General features: G+C 33.8%; 1 protein-coding gene across 1 annotated transcript; it reads left to right on the top strand.

The window, feature by feature from the left end:
- Positions 1-2,009: 2,009 nt before the first annotated feature.
- LOC149085302 (epithelial sodium channel subunit alpha-like) lies at positions 2,010-12,541 on the top strand. Its single transcript, XM_089233939.1, has 12 exons — positions 2,010-2,387; positions 4,898-5,015; positions 5,114-5,325; positions 6,264-6,373; positions 6,598-6,758; positions 6,856-6,942; positions 9,774-9,888; positions 10,017-10,083; positions 10,594-10,645; positions 11,850-11,902; positions 12,077-12,152; positions 12,294-12,541. Exons 1-12 carry the CDS (start codon positions 2,032-2,034, stop codon positions 12,480-12,482), a joined length of 1,596 nt encoding a protein of 531 aa, XP_089090065.1. The 5' UTR covers positions 2,010-2,031; the 3' UTR covers positions 12,483-12,541.
- The last annotated feature ends 500 nt before the right edge of the window (positions 12,542-13,041 follow it).

Genomic DNA, 13,041 nt, shown 5'->3' with positions numbered 1-13,041 from the left:
ACTTTGAAAATTCTTTGATTTTATGCATTTACATGCATAATGCTAAAAAACACCACGAATTCTCAACTTAAAAAATTTGAAAGCTAAGTCAATTCTTCCGCAAGTCTGAAAAATTGGAAATTTCTACGCCACCCGTTGATTACAGAAGGTTCTAGCCAAGGTACCCTAACTACTCTCTTGTGAGTAACATAAGAAACACGATCATTCTGCAATGGAACCTCCCATAACGAACACTTCCGTTAGCGAACACCTTCACTAACGGAAACTATTTTAATTGCATCGACAGGACAGATACTCCTCGCTGGCGGACAAAATTTTCGGTGCAATGGATGTCCGTTATCGAGAGGTTCTACTGTAGAATGAGACTGTGAAAACGCTTACGAAAAATGTGCCGTTTAGAAAAATCCCTTAAACACCAATAGAACAACCACTTTATTATGTTCCCTTTTGATTGAAAAATACCGAAATGGATATGTTCCGTTTTGGTAAAAACGACTAACTGTTCATAGTAATTCAAATATTCCCGTTTGAATAAATGTTGTTGCATAATCCGACAGAGCTCATCCCAAAGATTCAGAAACCGTTAAAAAGTGCATTTCATTAAAAAGTAGAAATATTCTTTTCCAAAAATAAAAAAGATCCTCAATTCCTTCTATAAAACTTACTGTAAATTCAACATTAATTAAGTAGCTTATTTTTAAAAGGGAACATTTCTTTTTTCGAAATTCATTTTTGAACAGTTTCTAAATCCTTGGTATGAGCCTTTTGAGAATATGCAACAGCGTTTATTCCCATGGAAATATTTTTGGTAAAAATTACAATAGTTAGTCGTTTTCTACCAAAAGGGAACATATCCACCTCACTCGTATATTTCGGTATTTTTTGGTATAATTCGATAACGGACACCCAAGGGACCTAAAATTTTGTCTGCTAATGAGGCATATTCGTTAATGGATTGTAATGTGCATTAAGCTCTGTGACATAATTCAAGGAAGTGTCCATTAGTGGAGGTGTCCGCTGTAGAATGATCGTGTTTTTTTTATGTTAATGACCAGAGGGCAGTGAGGGTATTTTCCTGGATTAGGTAAAACCTACTGGAATCAACAAGTGACGTAGATATTTTCAATTTTTCAGACTTGCATCTTCAATTTCAATCATAAGGTAACATTTCCACTAATTTTCTTCAAAACGGAACATTTACACAAAATTCAAATACCTCTCCAAACATTTCTCCCTTGAATGTTGATCAGAAACATAATATTTAAATATTATTCTTCCATTCCTATATGTTACCTGTTGGGCTATTTTCTACTTTTGTAAAGCAAACGTATTCCGGTGAAATACGTTTTTTAACTTCTTCTGTAAATCTAGCAAAAGTGGAAAAATGTTCCCTTTGAAAATAAACTTCTCAATTTTAAGACTTTCAACTTTCATTTCACTAGTAGAAAAGCAGAAACAAGTAGCGAATAAACAAGCAGGAAAGGTAATAAAATAATTTGAATGTAACAAGTTATACATACCTATAATATGATCTGTATGCGTTGTTAGTCACAACTCGACATCTTGTCGGCTCAGAACAACAGAAATATCACTTCTATTAAACAAAGGTCTGCATTTTGTTTCCAACAAACATAATGTGGCCACGAAAACCATTGACTTGTTTTTATTAGTACTGTAGTTATAAATTTTTTAGCGGGCAAAGTTAATGAATCTAACGTTATATTGTGGCGTACCTAGATAAAAGAAGATATTATGCTAATGTGTCAAGGTTTTGTCTGCCGTGTATTTTCGTTAAAACGAAAAAGTTGTTTCACTCATGACGCGATCCTAATAGAGGAAGAACGTCAACAGTGCATCAATAATTGATGAGTCTGCGCGGATGCTTGGAAATGAATATAATTATTTCATTATCTGATAGCACAATAACAGCGGGAACAAAAAACATTAAACGTAAAATATTGAGCCGGAATCCGGATATAAAATGTTCGTTCCTCGATGTAATATCTTTTGTGGTAGCATCGGGTTTTCGGAATGGCAGTTGCCTCAGGAGAAATGGAAAGCAAAACCGATAACTTCATTGAAATGAATACCCAAAAAATAGACGACACGAAAAATGTCAAAAGTGAATCGTCACGTAGTGTCATGGCGGTTATGTTTATGCTATGTAAGAAATCGTCAATTTACGCCATTGCCCAGTTAGGCAATTCCGAAAATTTAAGGCGACGGATAATGTGGATAATTGTTCTGATGATTGGTGTTTTCGGGCTCACGTACGAAGTTTGTAAGTTTTTGAGTCTTTACTTTCAATATCCGGTTGTAGTTACTCTGGAAGTCAAGAATGAAAATGCTCTAGATTTTCCTGCAATAACTGTATGCAACATTAACAGGTATGTGTATTTAATTGAAAGATTATAGATATCGCATATTGCTCTTTGTGTGCTAGGTCAGGGGTGGCTAACTTCTTTCTGTTCGAGCTCCAACGTAATTGTACACTGCCGCCACTCTGGCGTATAAGCCGCACCAGTAGAATGATCCGGAAAATTTATAGATTTGTATGAGCCATACGTAATATGGTGAAATACGGGAAATTTAGTCGTTAAACGTCCACCCTGTGCTTTGTGTCCCTCCACCTTTTCCATAAACTGACAAATAGTCATTGTTTATCTGGTTGCTTTCCTAGCTAGATGCAATGCATCGAAAACTATAGTTTCTTTTGAAAATTATTCTACCCAATATATTCATATTTTAAATTTTACAGACAACACATTTTTTTCCAAATTTTTCTAAAATTATTTTTTTCCTTACTCCTGATTTGGCAGGTAAGGGAATAATAATAATAAAATAAATAGTCATTTGAAACTCAAGGAATTGATTCATCTACCGTCCACCGGCAGACTTTGAAAGAAGTTATCGATAGAATTATCGTGATAAGAAAAAGGGCTAAAATCCGGTCGCGTTGATCGTATTGACCATACGCTCTGAGGTTTTCCGAAATGGCTAAACATATCATAGTGTGCTAAGATAAGATGGATCAGCTACGCGTGGACCAGACAGACATCGCATTGTACGCCAAATGCATTGTATTTTTTGCACAAATCAACATTTCTCACATCTGTAGATGCGAAAAATGCACGCGAACCATTACCTGGTACTCCAAAAAAATTGCACAGAACCAGATTTACAATACATGCATCCTTATTCAGTAATCAACATTCTTTAATCAGAATACTGGTAAGTAGTTCGGTTTGAAGAAGTGTGGAATGCCCCCATATTCTACTAACAGATGAAGTCTACACAATAATTATCGTGCCTCAGACACGGAACTTCCTTTTTCAAATATGACACATTTTTGCCCTTTGGAATTATTGGGATCTTCGTGGCCAAGTCGGCTGAAGTTTCGAGGTGCCATTGTGAGTTGTGTCATTCACTTTCGAGAAGTTTCGTCACAGTGAGCAGAATGAGAATTATACATTCAGATAAACTACAGAGACCAAAGTAAGGAACTTGTCCAACGAAGTGGCGAAAAAAGTTTGTAACAAACTTTATGAACAATTGGTGTGGTCACACAAAATGACAGTATGGCGTGAAAGTAAAAAAATATTGTCGTCACTAGAAATCAGGGCCGCCCTTACCAGACGCGGGACCCGGTGTGAAAATAGTATCAAGGTCAGGTGTGTCTCAACAATTTCAGGGCACCGATAATTTTTAGGAAACACTTTTTACTTCGACTTTGTTTATTTTGTGGGGGCGGGAATCGGCATCCACTATTTTATAATATACAGGTATGCTGAGAAATATCAATACAAATAATTTTGAACACAAAACTAAATGTAAATTAACACAAAAATTGATGAAAATTCAGCATTGAAGGTAATTTTAAACTAATGAGAGAAACAATTCCCCAAACTGAAGAAAATTCTAGTCTTTATAAATAAAAAATAATTGAAAGAAATAATTCCAGTTCTAATGACAATTCAGAATTCATGTAAAATTTTCTCCAGAATTGATAAAAACTCAAAATTTACACAAAAAATTATTCCAGAGTTGATAAAGATACAGAATTTACTGAAGAAAAAGTTCAAAACTTTGCTGAAAATTCAGAATTTACGAAAGAAAAAAATTCCAGAATTGATGAAAAGTCAGAATTTATGAAAGAAAAAAATTCCAAAAATGATGAAAAGTCAGAATTTATGAAAGAAAAAAATTCCAAAAATGATGAAAATCCAGAATTAATGCAAGAAATAATTTATCATAAGAACCGTCAATAATTTACCATGAGTGCGGGGCCACACAAAGCGTTGGGCTCGGTGAAACCGCACCTGTCGAGCACCACCAAGGACAGCTCTGCTACAAATAATGTAATATTCATTGGTCAGTGACGGACTCGCATCGCCAGAACCCGAGTTCGAAATTCAACACCGCCAGTCGGCTGAAGTTGGTTTTCCGTGGTTCCCAACTTCGAGGCGCGATTGCGAGCCGATCTCCCCCCGTTGAAAAGTCTCTCCACAGAGAACAACAGGTCTACAAATGGTACAAATATTCAATCATTACACTTCACGCACGAAATATGGATAGCAGCTCTGAAAAAATTAGACACAACACTAGATACGCACTCAGATTATTAGGTACGCACATTTCCGGCACAACTCACTAGGTAGTAAATTGCCCATGGCGATAGACCTGAGTTGCGCTCGGTTTCAAAGAAAGAAAGAACCAGTGAGTCTGCTGTTGGAACCAGTTAACTCAAATAATCACAAATTTAAATCAATACACATTATATTTTCACCTCCTCCGAGTGGCTTACATAGAATCGACTCGCGGGCCAGCGATTAGTCTCCCCTGCTCTAGGGGAACACCTCCTTTCGTATAAATACAATTGTTACATCTCTCTTTTTAGAATGTTTCCTATTTATGCGCCCTGCATAGAAAAGAACGTTGGTATAGAAGAATGCCTAAGTGACTTGATCATTCCACCACATGCCAATGTTTTTTTTCCAAGAATGGGAGTGAAGTCGGTAAGATTTTCAATATCTATAAGTAGGTTTCGGGGAATTTTGTGCTGTATATAAAAATTGTTATCCTATTTTAAATGGGTTTTTTTTTTTTCATGCAGGAGAGACAGTCTTTCACTGCTTATAATCCAAAAATAAAGTTTACTGATATTGATTTTTTCGATGAATCGAAATTTAATTCGATTAGAAGCGAGACCTTAAAATTTTTCAAGAGCTACATGCAGCTAGATGAAGAGAAAAGAAAAACCTTTGGATATTCTGCTGAAAATTTCATAGAGGGATGTTCATTCAAAGGAGAGCAATGTTTTCCCGAGTATGAATGCATATTTTATATTATTCTTTCCATAATATATAATACAGGGTGCCCTGTAAGTGCTAATGTGGCCTTTATTTCATCAACCGTTCGTCGTAAAAGTATGGTTCCAATTTAGAAAATGCTCAAGAGGTTTTCGAAAACTACCCTGTGTACCAGTTTTTAGAACGAGAATACAGTGTGTCACTCAATGAAAAATCTAAATTTTTATACGGTCTCCTTCTTTTGTAACTTCCAGTTTGAAAGTTGTTTCCCTGTCTTTTCTAAGCCTCCCAGAAAATCCCATGGTTTTAACTGTAATATTGATTGAGATATTTGAATTCGAAAATCGGAGAAAAGCTGGGAAATAACAGCAGAAACTCTAACGAGCACAACGCTTCTTTCCCTCTTTAATGCTGTCATTTTCAAACTTTTCTCAGTTTTTGAATTCGAATATCTCAGCGAATATTGCAGTTAAACAAATGGAATCTCTTTTGTAGGACACAAAGAAGACAGGGCAACAACTTACTTATTGGAAACTGGAGGACATGGGGACCGTATACTAATTAAATTTTTTTTTTTCTTGGACATGGTATTTTCACTCTCATTTGAAAATTTATCTCATTTTAATTTCTGAACACGTTTTGAGCATTTTTGAAATTGAAAGCATACTTCTACGACGAACGATCGATGAGATAAACACCGAATTAGAACTTACTGTATAGTATTAACAACAACTAAAATTATTCTTTATTTGAATATGAATGAAATTCTGACAGCATGAGATGTTATTAAAGTCATGAAAATGCATAAATATTGCATAGATATGCAATTAAAATTACAAAAGAAATATTACACAAACGGTTAATAACATAGAGACCGCATTAGCACTTACAGGAGACCCTATGTATTTTTTATATGAATGTGCCACATTTACCAAATTTATTCATATTTTCCAGAAATTTTACGTTACATCAAAGCCTTCAATATGGCAATTGTTACACGTTCAACTCGAAGGCCCAAGAGACGGATGCGTTGAAAACACAATACACGGGTTCAAACCTAGCAGGTATGTCTGCATTAAAATGAATTAATAAAGAAAAATTAAAAGAAAAACTGCTAAAATTTTATTTTTCAACTTGATTATAACATTTTTTATTAGGAATTTGAATCGCATATTTTCTCAGTTAATAGCACAGTAAATAAAGGATATTTAATATATGAAACTGTAACAAGTATTCTTCGAGAATAGTAGAATTCTTCATATAGTAGAATTTTGTTTGTATAATATAGGTCTCGATCTCATATTGAATATAGACGTCGAAAACTACTTGAAAATCACCGAATCAGTGGGTGCAATAATTACGATACACGATCGTTCTGATGAACCCGATCCAGTTAGTAATGGGATCACCGTAAGTCCTGGAACAGAAACAACGATAAGCATGGAAAAAGTACTATTCTGTTTTTCACATACCTTTTTTTGTTTTAATTCGGAAAAAAAAATGTTCGTTGACTTTACGTAAAGTCTTAATTTCGTTATCATTACAGAATATCGTGAGACGTTTACCATCTCCCTACAGGGATAACTGTATTGTTTATAGCGATCGAAACAACGATTCTTTTCCCAGTTTTAAAGTGAGTGTTTGGAACTTTTATATTAATTGATCAGCTTTTTGTTTCTGACTTTGTCTCAAATTTCTCGGGGATACTTAAGCCGGGATTAGACTATAAAATTTTGATTAAAAAAATCTCTCTGATAAAACTTGAAAAATTCAACCAATGTGCGCATCGGTTGCATTCGAGCAAATGCAACCGGTGATCTTATTGGTTGAATTTTTCAAGTTTTATCAAAGAGCTTTTACAAAACGTTTATATTGTAATCCCGGCCTTAGAGGTGTTGTTTATCCAATTTCAAATGTCATAAAATTCCCAAATAATCTAGTATCTTATGGATATTTTTGTTTTTACGATATTGCATGATATTATAACGTTGGTGTCTAATACAACATTCTTTGATTTGGATTGAACCCACTAAAAAGAAATTAAATAAAATTTTATAACACGAAAAATCTCTCTCGAGTCAACTGCAGTCTCTTTTTTTAGTATGTACAGGTGGACCGAGGCAGAGGAATCTTTCCATTTGTGGGAATTCAAAAATGCTTCCTTTAAATTAACATTTTAAAATGTGCTGGAAAACGCTGGGCAAAAAAAAAAAAAAAGAGTCACATTTCAAATTTAAGAAATTACATCAATTTTTCTTCGCACTCAAAATTCTGTAGATCAGTTAATAAGGTTTGCTAGAGCGCTCAAATAAACATTAAGATATGGGTACATATCTCCTATATAAACAGTATCCAGTTATTCTATCGTGTAACAATTTGGATGGTCTGTCTTGAAAATCCAAAAGATATGAGGAAACCAATGTGAGAATTTTCTGACTACGACCTCGACGAAGTAAACTTGCCGCATTATACCTCCGCATGAACATGCCTGTACAATGTACAGTATATGTTGAAGAAAATTCAGATTGTCATATTATTGCATATACATACTATACTAAACGTTTGTTTCTTTTCATGAAAAAACTCATTTTTGATTTGAAAAAAAAAACACTTTTCGCCACCTTTTCGGTGGGCTCTCGGTTCTGGTTTATCTTCAACATTTTCCTTATATCAATAGTTGGAATCATAAGAAGATGTTTGCAGGTCTGAAGAATCCTTTTCGTGATATGTATATGTATATTTGTACCATTATAACAACGTATACGTGTACAAGCGGTAAAAGCGGGAAGAGACCGGTAAAACCTAGGCGAGTTGGTAAAAGCCCAAAAGACGATTGTAAACGTTTTCATTTCGGACTTTTACCAGGTCAACACCCATTTTTAATGAACCATCTTAACCATCATGAGCTTATTAGTTTTTTTGCTGAAAAATAATTAAGGGATAATTAAAAATTAATTAATTATCCACCATGTAATAACAACTAAAGCTAACATTAATAACTCCTAAAGCTAACATTAATAACTCCTAACGCTAATTAACGCAACTATAAACAAATATAAAAATGAATTAATTATTAAATTAGTTAATAATTTACTGCAAACAGTAAAAGCCGGTTAAAAGCCTGTTTTAAAGAATCATTAACTCAAATGATCATCATGAACTTGTTGGTTCCGGACGCTTATTAATTAAATAATAATTTTGGTTAATTAATAATTATATTTACTTATTATAATTATTTGAAAATTAACAAATGAATGACGCTTATTAATTAATTAATTTATTAATAATTATAAGCTTTTAAGTAAAACTTATTTTGTCATGACGACTTGCTGCCCGTGCTTATCCTCCACCATCAAATATCAATTAATTGTAAATGGTAAATAATTATAATTAGTAATTGATTAATAAGCATCAGGAACTTTTTGTTCGAAGATGTACGGCTAATTTAATTAAATAAAACTGTAAAAGCCATATACTATAAACGCTGGAAATGGAAAAAGTATCCTCTTTGGTTGCATTGTGAAAACGCTAGAAAATGTGTGAATACGCTGAAGAGCTTGAGTCTTGATTTCAGTTCCTTTAAAGCCTAGTACACTTTAATGTAGGAATCTGACGTTTCACTTCCCATGAAGACCCAAAAATTGCCCGCATTTTACTACCTGAATGGTATACAGCTGTTGAAACAATTGTGGTGCAGATTTAAAAGTCCCTTCAGAAAACCAGTATTTGCTCTTTCAGAACATTAAATTTCTGATAGCGCTGAGCTGTCCGCGTTGAATCATCAGCTCTGGATTATCTTGCACTGAATTGTCGCTGCGCTAAATTGTCTGCGCTGAATCGTCGGTGCCGAATTGTCGTAGATTGTTGACCGCACTGAGAAACTTGTTGCCCGCATTGCGGGGAAGTCCTAGACATGCCCGGAATCTTCCAGAATGTTCGAAATTCAATGCGCGTGAGATGTGAGACCTGCATTACAGCTCGTGAATGACACTTGGAACACCTTTGACTTCTGCTACTTTTTTGGATGCACATTTATTATTAAAACGCGTGTTCACTTACGTTGTGCTCTTTCACTTCTGCTGTTTTGTATGTACCCTACTGCATCAGGGAAGCGTTTTCAACCGCGCAGTGCTATGTGATTCCAAGTCGTCTAGGCATACTCTACCCCTAATAGAAGTTTGTATACCTGATGCTGAGACATCCTGTATGATATCTCCGGCCAAGCCGTAAAATATAAGCTACGATAGCAAAAGAATTCTTTAGACTTGTATAAATCTGTTAAATATGATTAGTCGTAAACTCAATATGTGACAAAACCATGTATAAATACAGGAACTCTCTTTCGTTTATACCTATTTTTTAACATAAATAATCAAATCATATAACTCAAAGTTATATTGAAAAAAATACCAACATTAATTTCCTCTATCACAATATTTATTATTTCAATGAATATTCTATTAGAGCTGCCTACGAGCATGCATACAAATGAGCAACTTGGAGTCATGTCATTGTGTTGATCCTACGTTCCCTGTTCAAGGTGAAGTTGAGAGGTGCGATTTGGAAAATGAAGAACAAAGTAAAAAATTTACACATTTTTGGTTTTGAAACGCTTTTTACGGAATTTTCTAATCGTCAATGATGTGTTATGTGTTGCAAATAAAGAATGACACGTTTTTTTCCTGATTCATATAAATTTTTCAATAGTGTCTTGCTTGGATGAAGTGCTAAAGTCAGCTAGTGATGACGCTTGCAATTGCCCTCTACCATGCACGTAAGTTTTTATTTTATTTTAAATGCAGGAACCGCGTAGGAATATAATATCTTGGGTCCAGGACAAATACGAGCGCAAAAAGTTTTGCAAAATACAAGGGGGGGGGGGAAGAAATATGCTCTAAAAATGCTTTGAAGTAAATATTTTATAATTACACGATAATTCTACGAGTGAGAGCAGAGCAAGATGTATTATCTCGATCCATGATCATAGTGCGAATACACTAAGGATGCATAACATAAACAGGACAGAAAAGTGCTTTTTTTTTTCTTTTTGGACAGTTACAGTATATCTAGCGGTCAATCTAAAGATGCCGACAACTTTGTTTTGTGGGCAGTCAGGAATATATGGGTTATATCACAAACATTTGTTATGATAATGTAGTTCAGTTATTTAGCCACCTCTAGCCTTAATGAGACTTTATTGTACTATAAGCTATACATCCAGTATAGTTTTTAATTATACCAGTTCATTGAAATATTTAACACCCGATTTCTTTTTCGATTTTAGTACAGTAGACTTTGCAATCACGTTGTCAACTGCTGTCTGGCCGAACGTAAAAGTAAGTGGTGGGATACTCTTATGAATAAAATAGAGTGATTCTAAAGATTGAGGGAAGTTTAAAATATACTTTATACAGTATAGTGCTACACAGTAAAACAGTGTTTCTCAAAGTGCGCTTCGCGGTTCCTAAGGGCGTCACCAAGATTTGTCAGGAGCGTCGGGGTAAGCTGGAGATATTCATAAATGTGCCTATTTATGCTTTGAAGATGTTCTTCTATAAGTGAAAATATCTACTCTTGAATTATTCTGGGGAGCCGTTGAAGAGCCATGAATTGGGCAAGGGAGCCGTGGGTGACAGAACTTTGAGAAGCACTGCAGTAAAGAATATCGAGAGATGCTATAACTATCATATGTAAAATTATGTACAGTAGAATTTGGTTAATTCGAACTTTAATTCGCATTTTGGATAATTAGAACTTTTATGAACTCTCCTTGAGTTTTCTAATTTAATGTTAAAATTTCTTGTTGAATTTGAACTTTTTGGATAATTCGAAGTTTGAGGAAAAAAACACGATTTTTGTATGAGCAAATTTAGTTTCTGAAAAGACTTTGTTATTCTCAATAAATTTGTCGAACAACAAATTGATAAAAGTTTGAAAAATTTTTTTCCTCTACTCTTTTTTTTTTTGTAATATATTGCCCATTTTTAACGTTGTTTAGCTGGAGTGAATCGAGATTGTGTACCACTTAATACCAATTATGTTTTTCAACCCATAGATCAAAGTGTAACGTTCAAAATCTGAATTTTTTTTATCGTAATTGAGAGTATGGAAATTATCAGAAAGTGCAAATTGTAATACGTTAATGAAAGTATATTTCTTTGATAGCATAAGAATGATAAGCAAAATTTCGGAAGCAGTTTCACAACGGATGATCATGAACTGTTTCCATAAACCAGGCTTTGAACATAACCAAGAAATTCTTCAGATTCTAGAAAAATGGAGTAATGTAGCAGCTAAGATCAATTACTATAATGATGAATTTTTAAAACTTGGGAAACGGTTTCGTAACGGATTTCGTATCCTATACGAATGTTCATGATTAAGTTTTTTGTCATTTACAGATCTAGGAGAGATTATTTGGATAATTCGAATTTTGGATATTTCGAACTTTTTTTCCAGTGACTTTGAACTTAGAATTAACCAAGTTCGACTGTGTATCGTATGCTGACGTATCATGCCCTTTTTCCTCTTACTATTTAGGAATCGCAACTTCTTAATAACGAAGCGCTTCGAAAAAAATTTGAAACATATAAGTGAGTTTTCAAAGTTTTTTCATAATGTCTGCTTTGCAATAAAATTGACAAAATATGTACATAATAATATATATATGAGCAGAATATATTGATTTATTCATCTGTGATATCTAATCTGAAAATAAGTTTTTATTGGGACATGCTAAACAAAAAATATTTTTTGCGTAACTATAGGCGTAACAGAGCCAAAGTGAAAATTTACTATAAGACATTAGAGGTGAAAACATATAAACAAGAACCAATGTTTCAGGTGAGAAAATGTAAAAAAAAAACCAAAAACATATAAATTAATATAATTTGTGCGATTATGTATGATTTGACTATATATTGAAATCCATAACATGAACATTAATAATATAATAATATTCTAACATAATTTTAATTATTTTAGGACTCGGAACTGTTTAGCCAGCTAGGTGGACAAATGGGGATTTGGATGGGCCTATCGTTAGTTGCCATCTTTGAATTCTTCGAATCTGTAATCGTTCTTCTAAGTTTTGGATTCGGATCCCACAAAAAGTTCATAAAAAATGAAAATACCGAAGATTTACACGACAGCCAAAAAAGAGAAACAATTTAAAAGAATCTGTGACACATGATTCTCATTTGTTATCAGAAAATAAAAACTAGTGAAAAGTGCTATATATGTTTTTCATTTTGTTTTTAACTTTCAAGGGGGATGGTGCACGTAAACTTTCCAAAAAACACATTTTCGGAATTTTCAATTTTCAAATACTATGAAATTTTTTGCGTCTGTATTCAAGCTTTTGTTCTACCTTGTACTAGAAATATTTTAAAAATATTTTAATATAAACTGCTGCCAGGCATTATATGTGCTAATGTTTTCCACTAAAATGCTTTTTTCTCAAAACTAAGATGCGGTTAGAACAAAATGTTATACAAAGGATTATGTACAAATGACTCTTCAAACGTTCATCACTGCAGCCAGTCTTAAAGATAATTCATAATCGCCTTTGCATAAAAAAAAACGTGGCGGTCATATACTATTCATTTTATATTTCGGATTTCTGGTAGATGTCTGTCTCAATTAACGACAACTGTTTGTTTGCTGCAGAGCATGTGTGGCTGCGATTTCGCTAATTCATTGAAATGTTTTGTCTGATATTTTTTTTCACCTT

This window comes from Pholcus phalangioides, unplaced genomic scaffold (assembly GCF_987345545.1).
Source record: "Pholcus phalangioides strain wild (caught in Gottingen) unplaced genomic scaffold, Ppha-v1.0 ptg000007l_1, whole genome shotgun sequence".
NCBI lineage: Eukaryota > Metazoa > Arthropoda > Arachnida > Araneae > Pholcidae > Pholcus > Pholcus phalangioides.
The sequence above is the reverse complement of the archived record's forward strand: the minus strand, read 5'-3'. Positions and strand labels throughout refer to the sequence as shown.

What these genes read in the sequence shown, in the direction of transcription:
- LOC149085302 (XM_089233939.1), top strand. Translation starts at nt 2,032, where the DNA reads ATGGCAGTTGCCTCAGGAGAAATGGAAAGCAAAACCGATAACTTCATT. An exon ending in ACTGTATGCAACATTAACAG is followed by an intron (nt 2,388 to 4,897) that starts GTATGTGTATTT and finishes CTCTCTTTTTAG; the next exon opens with AATGTTTCCTATTTATGCGC. An exon ending in AAAAAATTTGAAACATATAA is followed by an intron (nt 11,903 to 12,076) that starts GTGAGTTTTCAA and finishes GCGTAACTATAG; the next exon opens with GCGTAACAGAGCCAAAGTGA.